Below are 15724 nucleotides of genomic sequence, written 5' to 3'. Positions count from 1 at the left end.
AATAAGTTAAAAAATATAAAGCTATTAATAATAAGTACCTTATTATTTAATTAGCAAGATTTAGCCAGCATGTAAACAGGATAATTAAGGAGTTTAAACTTTTAAAAAATATAAAAAAATAGCCCCAGGTAAAAAAAGTAATAAAAGCTATAAAGGTTAAAATATAAAAAAAAAAAAAAAATAAAAAACCTTAGGTTATTATTTAATCCTGGCCTATAGTTAAAAACAAGCTAGTAACTAAGCTAAAAAAAAAATATTAATAAACTTTATGCTTAACCGCGTACTCCAGTAATTAATAGCTAATATTATAATTAATAACCTTTTTAAGGTATTTAAATACCTATATTTTATATTTTTTTATTAGCTTTTTATAAATCCAAGCCCTCCCAGCGCTGTTACCTAAATTTTTTAAGTAACCTTAAAAAATATAGCCACTATAAACTTAGTATTAGGGCCTAAGCTAACTAATAATATGCCTTTTTAATATATGCAAGTAATACTTATAAATATTATTATAAAAGGCTTAAGGTCCAAGCCCTTTTTTAATAAAAAAAACCCTTATATATCCCTAAGTATTAAAATCCTAATTAAAGTAAAAAAATAATTTATAAAGGCACTCCTGGATACTAGCGCAAAACTTAATATTATTAATAAATAATTATATAAAAAAATTAACTTACCTTATAGGCTAAAGCCGCGGGTAAAAGTAATAATTATAAATTAAGTTAAGGGTAGTTATGTAGGTATTATAAAAAACCTTTTAATAATTATTAAAGACCTTATATACTAAAATATTAATTATTTTATACTAAATAATTTAAAAAAAAAATTTATTTTAAAAAGGCCCTTTTAACACCAAGCCTTGTTTATAATAAACACTAAAAAAAATAGTAATATAAAGTATATAATTTATTTTATTAGTTAAGATTAACTCCTAAAGATCTATGTATTTTAAAAGCTATTATTAATTAAATATAAAAGGGATATTTAGCCCAGGCAGGATTTAAAAAACTAAGTAAAAATTATAATATTAGGCGGTTACTTGCTATAAAAGCTAAAATAATAATACTAGGGGCCCTAAAATAACTAATAAATAAGGTTTTTAATAAGGTGGCTAAACGCCTAAGCTATGCCCAAGCGCCTAAAAAACTAAAAGTTAAGATAATTTTATGTTTAGTTAAATATAAAATTACTAGGTAAGTTAAAAGTTACTTAAATACCCCCTAGCCGCTTAAAAATCTAAAAATTAAGTTAATTTTATATTAGGTAATTTTACATTTAAGTAAATATAAAATTATTAAGCTAATTACAGGCTATAAATTTATAACTACTAAGTTTATACTTAATTTATTTAATACATGTAAAGCACCCGCTAATAAAATTACTTAAAAATTATTAAAACACCTAAGCAAGCCCCTAAAATATATTTAATAAATAAGGTATAAAACTAAAAAAATACACAGGGCACGGCCTTTAAATATAGCCTAGCTAGTAACCTTATTTAAAAAAAAGTTAATAAAGTATAACTAGTAAATAGCGCGGAAAAAGGTAATATATTAAAAAGTATAAAAAATTAGCAAGAACTTTATTTTAAATAATACTATCTTTTTTACCAGGCGCCCGAAGCAAGTACTAAATTTAACTTTTATTTTTAATTATAAATTACCTAGTTCCCGCGGGAAACCTAATTAATACTTAAAAAAGCCGCGAAGTTAAAAGTTAAAAATTAGTTAATAATATAAAAAAAAATACTACTAAATATACTATATTAAAAAAAAAAAGTGCTAGGATAGGGGACTAAAAATATTAGCCACGTGTAACTAAAGGTAGCGCCCCTATAGTAATTATAAATAATAAAATACCAAGCGTGGTAAGTACCCTTAATTAAGATTTTAAAAGCAGCCTAAAAAATAATAATTAAAATGCTTAAAAAATATTTAAAGGCTAAAATATTTAAACACTCCCAGGGCCCCTATAAAAACCTATACTTTTTAATTATTAAAAAAACGCCTGGTACTTACTAACTAGTAATTAATATTACTAAGTTTAATAAAATTACTATATAAAACGCGAACCTCCCGCTAAATACTAATAAATTTTTTAATAAGTTTACTAGCATGGCCGTGGCATCCCTTATTAATTAAATATTTAGGTATAATTAAATTACCCTAAACCCTAAAAATAGGAATAAAACTATTATTTATATTATAATAAATCTTTTCTAGTAAATAATTATTATATAAAAAGCTATAAACTTAGTTACCTAGTTTATTAGGATTAAAGAAAAGATCTTAAAAAAATTAATACTACTAATAGTAAGAATATTCTTAAATAATATTAGTATAAAAAAAACCTAAAACTAAGTATAATAATAAAAAAGCTTTACTAAAAATTTAATAATATATATTAAAGTACCTAGTAAATTTAAATCACGCGCTTTATTTAATAAAGCTTGCTAGGGCTATAATTTTAATAAAAAAGTTATAATTTTATATAAAAGGGCTTAAAATTATAGGATAGGTATATAACTATAATAAAAGGTATTTTAAAATAATAAAAGTAGCTAAGGTTTTTTATTAGCCCAAGCCTTAAAATATTAAGTAAGTTTGCAAATTTACAGGGCTAATAACAAGGTTTAAAATAATTATTAATTACTATGCTTAAAAAGCTAAATTATTATACCTGCTGCTTTATAAAAACGCCTGTTAATAATAAAAAAAAAAATAAAAAAATACCTTTATCCGCCTGCAAAAAATTATCACGATATTTTTATATATACTACCTATTAATTATACTATTACTTTATTAATAATTATTTTAATAGTAGACACAAGCCTAAATAAATAAAAAGCGTGTATTATATAAAAAAAAAATAGGAAATAACACGTGGTAAGATATAACTTTAGTATATAAAGTAATATAAAAAAATAATATAATACTAGGAAAAAAAATATTAAGGCCTTATAATAGCTTTTAAAAAGCTTAAATTTTAATTATATAGCGTGTATTTTTTCCTGGAAATTAATATTAATACCTTAGTAGGCTAGTTAAATAAATTAATATTTAATTTACCAGGCGTGCTAGTAGTAAGTTAGTTAGCATAAATTTAAATATTTAACTTTATTATAAAGTATATACTAGGTAATAAAAATATAATTATAAACATCTTATCACGCAGGCCTATTATAAAAAAAAATATAGTATAAAAAAATACTAAAATTAATATTAATAAATAGGTAAAAGCAAAACTAAAAATAATTAAGGTATAAATATAACTAACTAGGGCAAGGGCCTCTAATAAATTTATAAAAACCTTAAAAAATTATAACCTACTACTAAAAAAAAATAAAAATAAACCTAACCTAAAAGTAAGTATATTTTTAAAAGGCTATTATTTAATAAGGTATTATAAGATTGCCCGGTACCTAGTAACCTTATTAAAATTATTAAAAATAAGCTAGTTAAACTACCACAAGCTTTAAGCTACTATTACTATTTATATTTTATATAAAGGCTACTTATTTTAAAAAGGCTTTAAAGGCCAGCCGGTCTAATAAGTGGTTAATAATATAAAAAAATATTATATAATTCTTAAGGTAATATATAAAAAATTAAAGTATAAGGGGTGTAAAGGCACCTATAATTACCTATTTCTTAGGTACTAGTAATTAGGTAGCTATATAAATATAATAGCTTTAATAAAAAAATATTTTATTTACTAAGCTAGGGATCCCTAGTAAAAGTATAAAAAACTTTATTTTATTATTATACTACTTTTTTTTAACATGTTTAATATTAATATTATTTACATGCCTTTTAACACTAATTTTAGGTATATAATACTAAAAACATGCCTATTATTAAAATAGCCTAAAAGTAAACTACTAGTTATTATAAATATACCTATTATTATAAAGTTCCTATTTAAATATATTATTTATAAATTTAAAGTCCCCCGCTAAATAGTCCTAAATAAAAAATTAAAAATAAAAAAAAAAATTATTAATATTTTTTTATAAAAATATAAGGTTAAGTAAGTTAATATTTTACCATGGCACCTAAAAGTAAATACTACTATTAAATATATAAACTAAGTTATTAAAAATATTATTAATAAACTTACTAATAATATTAAAAAAGGCTAAACCTAATACTTTTACTTAATACTATAGTTTATTTAGTTAATAACTTATAAAACCACCAGGATAACTTCTATTTAAATACTTATAAGTTAAAAAGTAATTTTTTTAATTAAACTTAAAATACCCATATAGGTAACCTTATTTTAAAAAAATATTTATACCTAAGAAAACTTGATTATAATAAAAACCTAGTAAATTAAAAAAAAAAAATAAAAATATAAAGGAAGCGGTTTTACAACTAAAATATATTTAAAAAAAAAATAAAAATATTTAAAATAATAACTATGTTATTAAGTATATATTACTAAAAAAAGGCAATTATATACTCCTATAAAATAATAAATAAAAGCAAGATTTAAAAATAATAACTAAACTATAATTTTAATAATTAAAACCTTATTAAATTAAAAAAGTACATGCTAATATTAAAGCTTATTAATTAAGTAAACTTAATAATACACGCATGGCCTATATAGTAAATAATAATAGGTTAAAGTTATTTTACCTAAATAAAGATTTTACTAGTAGTACTATAAAACCTAAAAAATAAGGTAAAAATTTAAAAATAAAAAAATAAAAAGTAAAAAAAAACTAGAATATAAAAAACTAGGTAAATATAATAGTAAAACATGAAGCTAGCTAGGTGCTAAATAAATAAAATCTAGCTATTATTATACCGCCGCCACCAGCTAAGATAAGTTAAAGAGTTACTAAGTAAAGAGTTAAGGAGTTAAGGAGTTGCTAAGTAAAGAGTTAAGGAGTTACTAAGTGAAGAGTTAAGGAGTTGCTGAGCGAAGAGTTACTAAGTGAAGAGTTGAGGAGTTAAGGAGTTGCTAAGTGAAGAGTCAAGGAGTTACTGAGTGAAGAGTTGAGGAGTTGCTGAGCGAAGAGTTGCTAAGTGAAGAGTTAAGGAGTTAAGGAGTTGCTAAGTGAAGAGTTAAGGAGTTACTAAGTAAAGAGTTAAGGAGTTACTAAGCAAAGAGTTGCTAAGTAAATTTTTTTTATATTTTACTATTAGTTGGTTTTCTTTATATTATCTTTTATTAGTTAATTTTTTTTATGTTACCCCTTATTAATTAAAATTAGTTTTTTTATATTTTACTTATTATTACCTAGACCTGCTTTAACTATTATAACTTAATGCTTTTTAAAAATTTTATATTTTTTATTTTTTTTAACTTTTATTATTTAATTTTATATTTCCCCTAGTTTATAATATTATTTTTACCCATTATTTTTTATTATTATACACTGCTTTTTTTTATTAATTACCTACTTACTTAAATTATTACTACCCATGCTAGGGTGCTAGGTATTATAACCATGGTTTTATTATTTTTTTTTAATTTTAACCCTTTTAAAAAAAGTAAAAAAGTAATAGCCGCCCAACGCGAATATTAAAAAAAAAATAAGTTAAAAGCTTTTTAACCTAGTAAAGGTGCTAGTACTAAGTATATTAAAACTTATTAATTTTATAACTACTAAGTGCTTAAAAGCTAGGATATCTAGAAACCTAATAATAATTATAATAATAAAAGTACCTTTTTATATATATAAATAGGTTTATTAATTAATATTACTTAGTATTACTTTTTTTAATTATTAGGCCTTTACTAGCCCTAGTAGCGTGCCCTAATCTTATATTTATTAAATATTTTAAAGTAAACCTAGATAATTATAAATGCTATTTTCCTTATAAAGTAGTAGTTAATTAAAATTAAACTAGTAACCTATGCTAGTATAAAAAAAGTTATTTAAATTATTAAAAACGCGCTGCTTAATATATAGTATAAATAATAAAAAAAGTTATTTATAGCACTATTTATTATAAAAAATAATTTAAAAAATACTATTATAAAGCTTTAAAAACATGTTTTAAAAGCTAAGGCATAAAAAGCAACTAACTTTATAGCTATTAATAAAAATAAGTTTTAAAATATAGCTAAGAAAGCTATTAAAAATATAAAAAAGTAATATACTAAGGTAAAGGGAATTTAAAATATTTTTATTTTTAAGTATTATAATAATAAAAATTAAATAAATATAATTATAAATATTTTTAAGCACATGTAATTATAATTATTAGCTAAAAGGGTTTAAAAAATATTTAATAGCTTAAGTTTAAATACTAAATAGCAAGCTATTTAAAATAATATTAATAATATTATGGTAAATCGCGTGGGTAATAAAAAATAAAAAAAATATATAATATTAATTATTATGCCTAAAAATATTAACCATGCCCTAAGCATGCCTTTTTAATTTAATTATAATAGCCACTACTTAAAAAAGTTAGGATTAATTATAAAAAATAATAAACTTATTTATGCCCGGGACTTTATAAATAATAAAATTAAAAAAAATTAGCTAGTAACTTCCCGTGCGCCTGCCTATATATTAAATTTAGTTAAAACTTCTCACGCCTTAAATTAACTATTAACCTAATTATTATTTTAATTTAGTCTTACTTTATTATTTAGCTATAACTTAATTATTTAAAGCTAGGTTAAATTACATGTCTTAGGCCTTTTATAACTAGCTAAAACTAAATTTATAAAATATACCACTGCCTATAATATTATTTTTTAAAAAATACTTAGTAAATTTAAAAGTTATGTTTTAATTTACTTTTAATATATTAATAATACTATATTTCTTAACTTACTAGCCCTAGGAGCCCGTTACTAAAAATAGGTAAGTATAATTAATTAAGGGTTAGCTTATAATACCGCAGTGTTATATATATTAATAGGTGTAAATTAAATATTTATTACTAGTATTTTATATCCGCCTGGATAGGAAATAACTAGTTAATTAAAAAAACCGCTACCACGCGCTACTAGTTACCAAGTAATAAAAATAATTATATAAAAGGTATTATAAAATAGCACGACTAACCTAGCGCAGGAAGTTACTAAAAACTTATACTTATTTAAGTTTATAAAAGTATTAGCCCTGCTTACTAAAAGTAAAAACACCTGCTATTATATATAAGTACTAATTACTATTAATTTTATAATTAAAATTAGTAAAAAGTAAAGCGTTGCCCTATAAGTATACACCCTATAATAAATTTATAAAAAAATTATACTAGTATTAAAAAAAAAGCGCTAGTATATATACTACCTTTATATAAAATAACTAGGGGGAAAAATTAATATAAAAACTAATTTATTTAATAAAGTATTATATTTTTATATTAAATTTATTTTAAAAAATTATTTAAACCTAGGTAATATTATAGCAAGCAAGGCTTACTTTATATAATTTTAATAAAAAGTTTAACCTTTGCGCCTAAAAAATATATTAAATATTTATTAATATTATTATAAGTGTTCCTAGCTTCCTAAGTTACTTTTATACCTTAATATTATAAAAATTACCTGTGGTACTCTCCCTAGTAAATTACAAGAAAAAAATTATAAAGGTTTATTTAATAATTAAGGTTTTATTAATATTAATAGTCTTTTTAACTATTTAGCTAAAAAACTTAAAAATCTAGCACTTAAAAAATATAAATTAAATACTTAATTTTTAGACCTTGCCTAAAAAAAGATAAATATTTATTTTTATTACCTGCGTAAGTATTAAGGGGTGTTAAATTATAGCTAGCTATAAAATATTTATTATACTATTATTTAATAACTTATGCGCTAAAACCTATTTTATTAAGCCTAGTATATTATATTAAGGCCTAATTACAAGTACTAACTAATTTTATATTTATATTATATAAAGTACGCCTAGTAAGAAGACCACACCTACTTTTAATATATAAATATTAATATTAACCAAGCGCTTTAAGATAAACAGGAAGTAAATATTATTTAGGGATTATTATTATTAAATATAAAAAATAATAATAATTATACTAAGGTTTTACTAGGCATGTATTAAAAAAATAAAATAAAGGCATGGCTAGCACGGGTAAAGGCGTAAAATAATATTAATAACCTTTTTAATCTAGTTAACCGCGTGAAAGACAAAAAGTAAACTAAAAATAATACTAAATATTTTTATATAAACTAAAAAAAAACCCCTGCTTATAGCTTATTATATAAATTACATACTTATTAATACTATATAAATTTACTAAACTAGCTATAAAAATAAGGCGCATGGTATTATCCTAGTATATTACTATGTTAGCTAACTATTAAATACTTAAAATAGTAAAAAAAAGCACCTAAAAAAAATTAGCTACTATATATTATAACCTTATGCCTGGCCCTACCTCCCTGTCTAGTTTTTTAAATTATTATTTAAAAATTTTATAGTTATTTACCCTAACTATCTAACTCTAAGGGCTAGGAGCTATTAATAATATTTTAGTAAAATATTATAAATAAAATTTAGCCAAGGTAGTTAATAAAATAAAGCTAGTATTTAGCCTAAATATATTTATTAGGTATAACTTTTTTAAGTCCTAAAAAAAAAAGGCTATTTTTATTATTATAAATATATACATGCGGTTTTAAAAACTAAAAAAAAAGTATTTTAGTAACTTTAGCTATAATTATTATAAAATAGCACTACTTCTTGCCTTTATTTTTGCTTATATAACCATGGCTATTAAAAAAGTATTAAATAAAGCTAAGCCGCCTATTAATTATTATTAGCGCTTTTTACCCTAGTAAAACTAATAAGCTCTAAAACATGTTTACTAAACTACTTAATTATTACCTATATATAATATTAATAAAAAAAAAAAAAAATAAAAAAGGTAAAAAAAAAGGCCTAGCAAAGGCTAGTTAAGTAAAGTATAGCTAGTTATTATACTTTAAAATATTACCTTAAAAAAAAATAAAAAATATAAGTAAGAAAAAGTCTTGCCTACTAGCAAGTTTTAGCCCCCCCTTAAAAAAATATAGTAGGGTTACACCCTAATATTAATTTTTATAATACTTATAGCCTTGCTACCAGCCTTTTATACCTAGTTTATTATTTACCCTAATATATATATTTTTTTTTTACTATTATTTCTACCTATACTACGTACTGTCCAGTCCTAGGTTTCTACAATTATTTGGCTCCTTTAGCTCCCATGCTCTAGTACTGCCCCTCCACACTAGCTACTAAATAATAAAAATAATTATATAAAAAATATTATAAGATAATATAACTAACTTAGCATAAGAAGCTATTAAAAACCTATACCTATTTAAATTTATAAAAGTATTAATCTTACTTACTAAAAGCAAAAACCCCTACTACTATATATCAGTATTAATTACTATTAATTTTATAATTAAAACTAGTAAAAAGTAGGACACTATTTTTAAGGTATATACCCTATAATAAATTTATAAAGAAATTATGCTAGCTTTTAAAAAAAAGTATTAATTTATATATTACCTTTATATAAAGTAACTAGGGGAAAAAATTAGTATAAAAACTAACTTATTAAATAATATACTACGCCCTTATGTTAAATTTATTTTAAAAAATTACTTAAATTTAAAAAATATTATAGTAAGTAAGGCTTACTTTATATAATTTTAATAAAATATTTAACCTTCGCGCCTAAAAAATATACTAGGTATTTATTAATATTATTATAAGTGTCCCTAGCTCCCTAAGTTATTTTTATACCTTAATATTATAAAAGCTGCCCGCGGCACTTTTTCTAGTAATTTATAAAACAAAATTATAAAAATATATTTAATAATTATAAATTTATTAATATTAATAGCTTTTTTAATTATTTAGCTAAAAAACTTAAAAATCTAGCGCCTAAGGGGTATAAACTAAATATTTAATTTTTAAACCTTACTTAAAAAAAATAAATATTTATTTTTATTACCTGCGCAAGTATTAAAAAGCGCTAAATTATAAATAGCTATAAAATACTTATTATATTATTATTTAATAATTTATATACCAGGACCTATTTTATTAGGCCTAGTATATTATATTAAGGCCTAATTATAAGTATTAATTAATTTTATATTTATATTATATAAAGTACGCCTAAAAAAAAACCATACTTACTTTTAATATATAAATATTAATATTAATTAAGCACTTTAAAATAAATAAAAAGTAAATATTATTTAAAAATTATTATTATTAAATATAAAAAATAATAATAATTATACCAAGGTTTTACTAGGTATGTATTAAAAAAATAAGGTAAAAAAGTAGTTAATATAAGTAAAGGTGTAAAATAATATTAATAACCTTTTTAATCTAGTTAACCGCGTGAAAAATAAAAAGTAAACTAAAAATAATAGTAAATATTTTTATATAAATTAAAAAAAAACCCTTATTTATAACTTATTATTTAAATTACGCACCTGCTAGTGCCGCATAAATTTATTAAATTAGTTATAAAAATAAGGTATATAATACTACCCTAGTATATTATTATATTAGCTAATTATTAAATACTTAAAATAATAAAAAAAGGCACCTAAAAAAAATTAATTATTATATATTATAATTTTATGCCCGGCCCTACCTTTTTATTTAGTTTTTTAAATTATTACTTAAAATTTTTATAATTATTTACCTTAATTATTTAATTCCAGGGGCTGGGAGCTATTAATAATATCTTAGTAAAATATTATAAATAAAATTTAACTAAGGTAGTTAATAAAATAAAGCTAGTATTTAACCTAAATATATTTATTAGGTATAACTTTTTTAAGTTTTAAAAAAAAGGCCATTTTTATTACTATAAATATATATATATAATTTTAAAAGCTAAAATAAAAGTATTTTAGTAACTTTAATTATAATTATTATAAAATAATATTATTTTTAGCTTTTATTCCTACTTACGTGGCCATGGCTATTAAAAAAGCATTAAATAAAATTAAGCTACTTATTAACTATTATTAGTATTTTTACCCTAGTAAAACTAACAAGCTTTAAAATATATTTACTAAACCTTTTAATTATTACCCGTACATAATATTAAAAAAAAAGTAAAAAAAAAGCTTAATAAAAACTAGCTAAGCAAAACATAGCTAGCTATTATATTTTAAAATATTATTTTAAAAAAAAATAAAAAATATAAGTAAAAAAAAGTCTTACCTACTAGTAAGTTTTAGCCCTTTTTTAAAAAAAATATAGTAAGGTTATACCTTAATATTAATTTTTATAATATTTATAGCTTTACTACCTACCTTTTATACCTAGTTTATTATTTACCCTAATATATATATATTTTTTTTATTATTATTCCTACTAGTATTACATACCATCTAGTCTTAGGTTACTACCATTATTTAGCTCCTTTAGCTCCCATGCTCTAGTACTGCCCCTCCACACTAGTTTTAAAAACTAGCCTATTGAGGAAAGCCTAAGAGGTTTTAAGAACTATTTTTAGTTAATAAAAAGTTATTTTTTTATTTTTCTTCCTATTTAACCTAAGCTTTTTACTATATTTAGTAATAATAAACCTATATAGTCTAGTGGTATAGATTACTATATAATTTAAATAAGCTAGGGGTTTAATCCCCTTTATAGGTTAAAATAATTAATTTATTTATTAGTTTAAACACGTGACTTACTATTAAATTAAATAAATAATAATAAACTTTATATAACTAGTTAATATTATATCTTAAATTAATACTAGTAATAAATATAATAATAAAATATATATTAAGGTAATCACGTGACTTATAAAATATTTTATTATTATTTTTAAATTTTATAAAATATCAAGTTTTTTAATATATATTATTATATTATAATATATATTAGGCTTACTAATATATTTTCTTATTAATATATATTATTATAAATATAAATTATTATATAATAATTTGTATTATTATTAAATATATATTAAATTTAATAATTTAAATCTTCTTTAATATGACTTTTCGACTATATTAAGCTCTGATATGTATCAGCCGGCTAATACAAATATGGGCGTGCTAATACGGTATCCCAACCCCCCCCCAGCGCCTGCATGGGTGTACGTAGTGACCATACTACTACATAGTTTTCGCAGCTCTTGTTCATCTCATCTTTTCTACGGCAATGCTACCAAGCGACTATGCGTCTAATTATACCAGACAGGCCTTGCCGGCGCCGAGTGCGGAACTGCTCCCAGAGTGTTTGGCCTCGGATAACGGGACTGAAAGTGAAACTAGGATCTGAATGTACTCTGTAGCAAAGAATTAGTATGTATATCCACCCTCCTTTGTTCCACGATATCGGTTAGAAACTGGAGCTTGATTAGTCCATTCCAACAAGGATTGGGCAAAGAAGAGGGTGGAGCGAGGCCAAATCCTCGGCTTGAGCAGCAACCGAGAAACCGGGGGCGAGTGCGGATGCGGGGAAGCTCTCCTCTTTCCCAAGGCCACCATGACCACTATGCACCATGACCACCTCAACACTTTATCCTGAGGTCATTTAAACCCAAGACACTATGCAGCAGACACCCGTTCCCCAAGTCGGCATCTGGCAGCTCCTCTTCGAGCGCCGAGACCGTCCCTTTCCCGAAAGCCATGGTAATTTCTTCCCCGCATCTACATATTTGTGTCTAACTTCTCAAGTGATTTTCCAGGACGGCGCGTCGAAGACCTCATACACGTTCAACGACCTCCGGATACAATCGGAAAAGTTTGGCAGTGCACTGAAGACGCAATGGGGGTTCGAAAAGGGCGATGTTCTGGCCCTGATGTCCCCGAATTGCATTGACACTCCGGCTGTCACCTGGGGGTGCCATTATACAGGGGGCATTGTTGCGCCAGTCAACCCCGGGCTTTCACCACGGGAGCTCCAACTGCAGTTAGTACGCAGTCAGGCGAGGGGAATGGTTGTTCATCCAAGCCGTCTGAGCACCGCATTAGAGGCGGCCAAACTAGCTAGTCTGCCCAGTGACCGGGTTTTGGTATTGGGTGGTCGGGACGACAGTGGCGCCGGGAACACAACAGCTCGATTTATAGACTCTGCGCTGTCAGACCCTGTCGGACCTGTCCATATTGACCCTGACGATGTTGCGTTCCTGGTCTACTCGTCTGGAACGACGGGGCTTCCTAAGGGTGTGTATTTGCGGAAACACTTTGCAGTGACAGAGGCTATTTGGATAGTGCTAAGACTCTCGCCTCCAGGCGTCATGATATCCCACAGGAACGTTGTCGCGGATGTCGTCCTGCAAGCAGCAATAGAAGGACCGCATGTCAACTGGAGCAAAGACCGGACGCTGGCAGTCCTCCCAACGTACCATATATACGGTATGTCCCAGCACTTTTCCCTATCTTCAGCTCAAGAGCTAATTGACTAGGTCTTATATGCCTCGTGCATCTCCCCGTCTGGCTCGGCACGTCAACTATCTTCATGGAGAAGTTCGACCTCCAGACATTCTGCCGGCTCATCCGCGAGCACTCAATCACACATGCATACGTCGCACCGCCAATTGTCCTCCATCTCGCCAAGAACCCCTCAATCAACGGCCGCGATCTATCTTCACTCCGCATGATCACATCCGGCGGAGCACCTCTCGGGGAAGCACTCATCCACGAGACATACGACCGGTGGAAGATCCCCATCCGTCAAGCATACGGGCTCTCCGAGACAACCTCCGTCTCACACATTCAGGTCAGTCCGATCAACCCCATAGCTCAAACCAACATTAACCCCATCAGCGCTGGGACAGCTGGAACGTCGGCATCGGCTCCAACGGCCCCGTCATCCCGGGCGTGCAAGCCCGAATCGTCCCGGACTCCAACCCAAGCAAGACCGCGGCCCTCAACGAAGAAGGCGAGCTCTGGATCCGCGGCCCCACCGTCTTCAACGGGTACATGGACGACGCGTCCTCAACAAAAGCCTGTAAAACAGCAGACGGGTGGTTCCAGACCGGCGACATCGGCTACGAAGATGCGCGGGGGAATCTCCACATCACCGACCGCGCCAAGGACATGATCAAGTTCAAGGGGTTCCAGATTGCGCCGACGGAGCTGGAGGATATTCTGATCGAGCACCCGGCCGTCCGTGACGTCGCTGTTATCGGGATCTGGAATGACGAGATGCACTCCGAGGTCCCGTTGGCTTATTTAGTTGGGAAGGGGGGCGTAAACGAGACGGATCCGGACCATGTTGCGTTGTCGGTTATGGAGTACCTTGGTCAGAGAGTCGTGCATTATAAGCACCTGCGTGGGGGCGTTATCTGGACGCATCAGATCCCGAAGAGTCCGTCCGGGAAGATATTGAAACGGGCGTTGAGGGATCGCGTCGGGACGGTCGATAAGGGGAGGCGGATTCTTGCGCCTGAGTATGCGCGGTATCGGTCTGCGAAGCTATAGTCCTGTATGTATAAATGGGCACGCAGGCTGAGGTCGCAAGAAGTTCCTTCCTATTCGAGCACTCACTGCCGGCGGTCGCTCCTTCCTCTCGTAGTTGTGATAGATACCATCAGAAGGAAGGTGCGATGCCCTAGACGAGTTTAGTCGTACCTTCCTCCGCTGGACATACATTATGGCGGTAGGGGAAGTGAATGCGAGATTGAATGCGACATTGGTTTGGTGGTGAGAACGGAGCCTTGAGGAACTGACCGCGGCATTATCCATAAGAAGCTATCTGAGCTACGTACAAGAGGCGAATCATCAATAGTCTCAGTGTTAGCCTGTACCCATAATATGATTCTTTGCTTGGTGTTTCACATTCAAGGAGTACAGGATTCTAGGAGAGGAAATTGGCCGAATGGGCCTGTGGGAGTAAGCAGCCCGAGTAGAAGCAGGGGTCTCCGATACCGATACTAGGTATGGCCGGCCATTTGCCCTTTCTATCCACGCGAACCTCAGACTGGAGTGCTATATCCTATTCTCAATATCCGCCCCGTTGGTCCCCGTCATCCGGATGCTGACAGCGAGTATCACCATTTCTCTCCGTCTCGTAAATCTGAATCGGGCAAGATAAGTCTCGCACATGCATCATGTCTTCGGGCCTCCAGGTTGCTGCACATGCTCTCGGGCAACTCATGCGACTGGTAAGGCTACATCAGTCCTCCGGCTTCAAGCAATATGCTAATGCAATCCCCATCCTACCAGGTATCTCTCTGTATAATCGCCCGGATAATCTACAAGGTGCATTTCCACCCGCTCGCCAATTTCCCAGGTCCATTGTTGGCGCGGTCGGCATTGGTAAGCCTTTTATTCCTGGTGCTCCCGAGTAAACACTCCTCACAAGCTCAGCTGTGGCGGTTCTTCCACACCACGCGAGGCCGCTTCCATCTGGCCGTCGCAGACACTCACAGGGAATACGGTGAGTCCTCCTTTGCAATTTTCCTTGTTCCTCTTCTCCTATTCTTACTCTTTTTTCAGGCCCCGTCGTCCGCGTCTCCCCCAACGAACTAACCTTCAGCTCCGTCACCTCCTACAAGGACATCTACGGCCACGGCACCGGCAGCAAGCAGGGCCCGCTGAAGAGCGAATTCTGCATCTTCGGCGCCGGCTTCAAGGCGGCCTGCATCGCGAGCGAGCGCGACCCGCTCAGACGCCGCGGCATGCTGTCCACGCTGGCCGTCGCCTTCTCGGCCAAGGCCCTCGTCAAGCAGGAGGGGATCATTGCAGACGCGGTGGATGGGTTCGTCGATAGGATTGGGAGGGATGGGGGGCGCTGTTGGG

General features: G+C 28.8%; 2 protein-coding genes across 2 annotated transcripts in view; both read left to right on the top strand.

Moving 5' to 3' along the window:
- Positions 1–12528: 12528 nt before the first annotated feature.
- Positions 12529–14404, top strand: DSM5745_08182 (acyl--CoA ligase; the record flags this gene model as incomplete). Its single annotated transcript, XM_026750198.1, has 4 exons — positions 12529–12610; positions 12656–13336; positions 13387–13700; positions 13748–14404. The coding sequence occupies 4 exons, from the start codon at positions 12529–12531 to the stop codon at positions 14402–14404; spliced, it is 1734 nt and encodes a 577-aa protein (XP_026601202.1).
- Positions 14405–15033: 629 nt separating this feature from the next.
- Positions 15034–15724, top strand: part of DSM5745_08181 (uncharacterized protein) — a gene marked incomplete at both ends in the record, with an annotated part of 1087 nt that continues 396 nt past the window's right edge. The window contains 3 exons of the mRNA XM_026750197.1: positions 15034–15241; positions 15293–15362; positions 15422–15675. Of these exons, the coding sequence (XP_026601201.1) occupies positions 15034–15241; positions 15293–15362; positions 15422–15675 (532 nt within the window). The remainder of the gene's footprint in view (positions 15242–15292; positions 15363–15421; positions 15676–15724) is intronic.

The sequence above is a fragment of the Aspergillus mulundensis genome, assembly GCF_003369625.1.
Source record: "Aspergillus mulundensis strain DSM 5745 chromosome Unknown scaffold_9, whole genome shotgun sequence".
Taxonomy (NCBI): Eukaryota; Fungi; Ascomycota; class Eurotiomycetes; order Eurotiales; family Aspergillaceae; genus Aspergillus; species Aspergillus mulundensis.
This window is presented reverse-complemented; position numbering and strand designations above follow the sequence as displayed.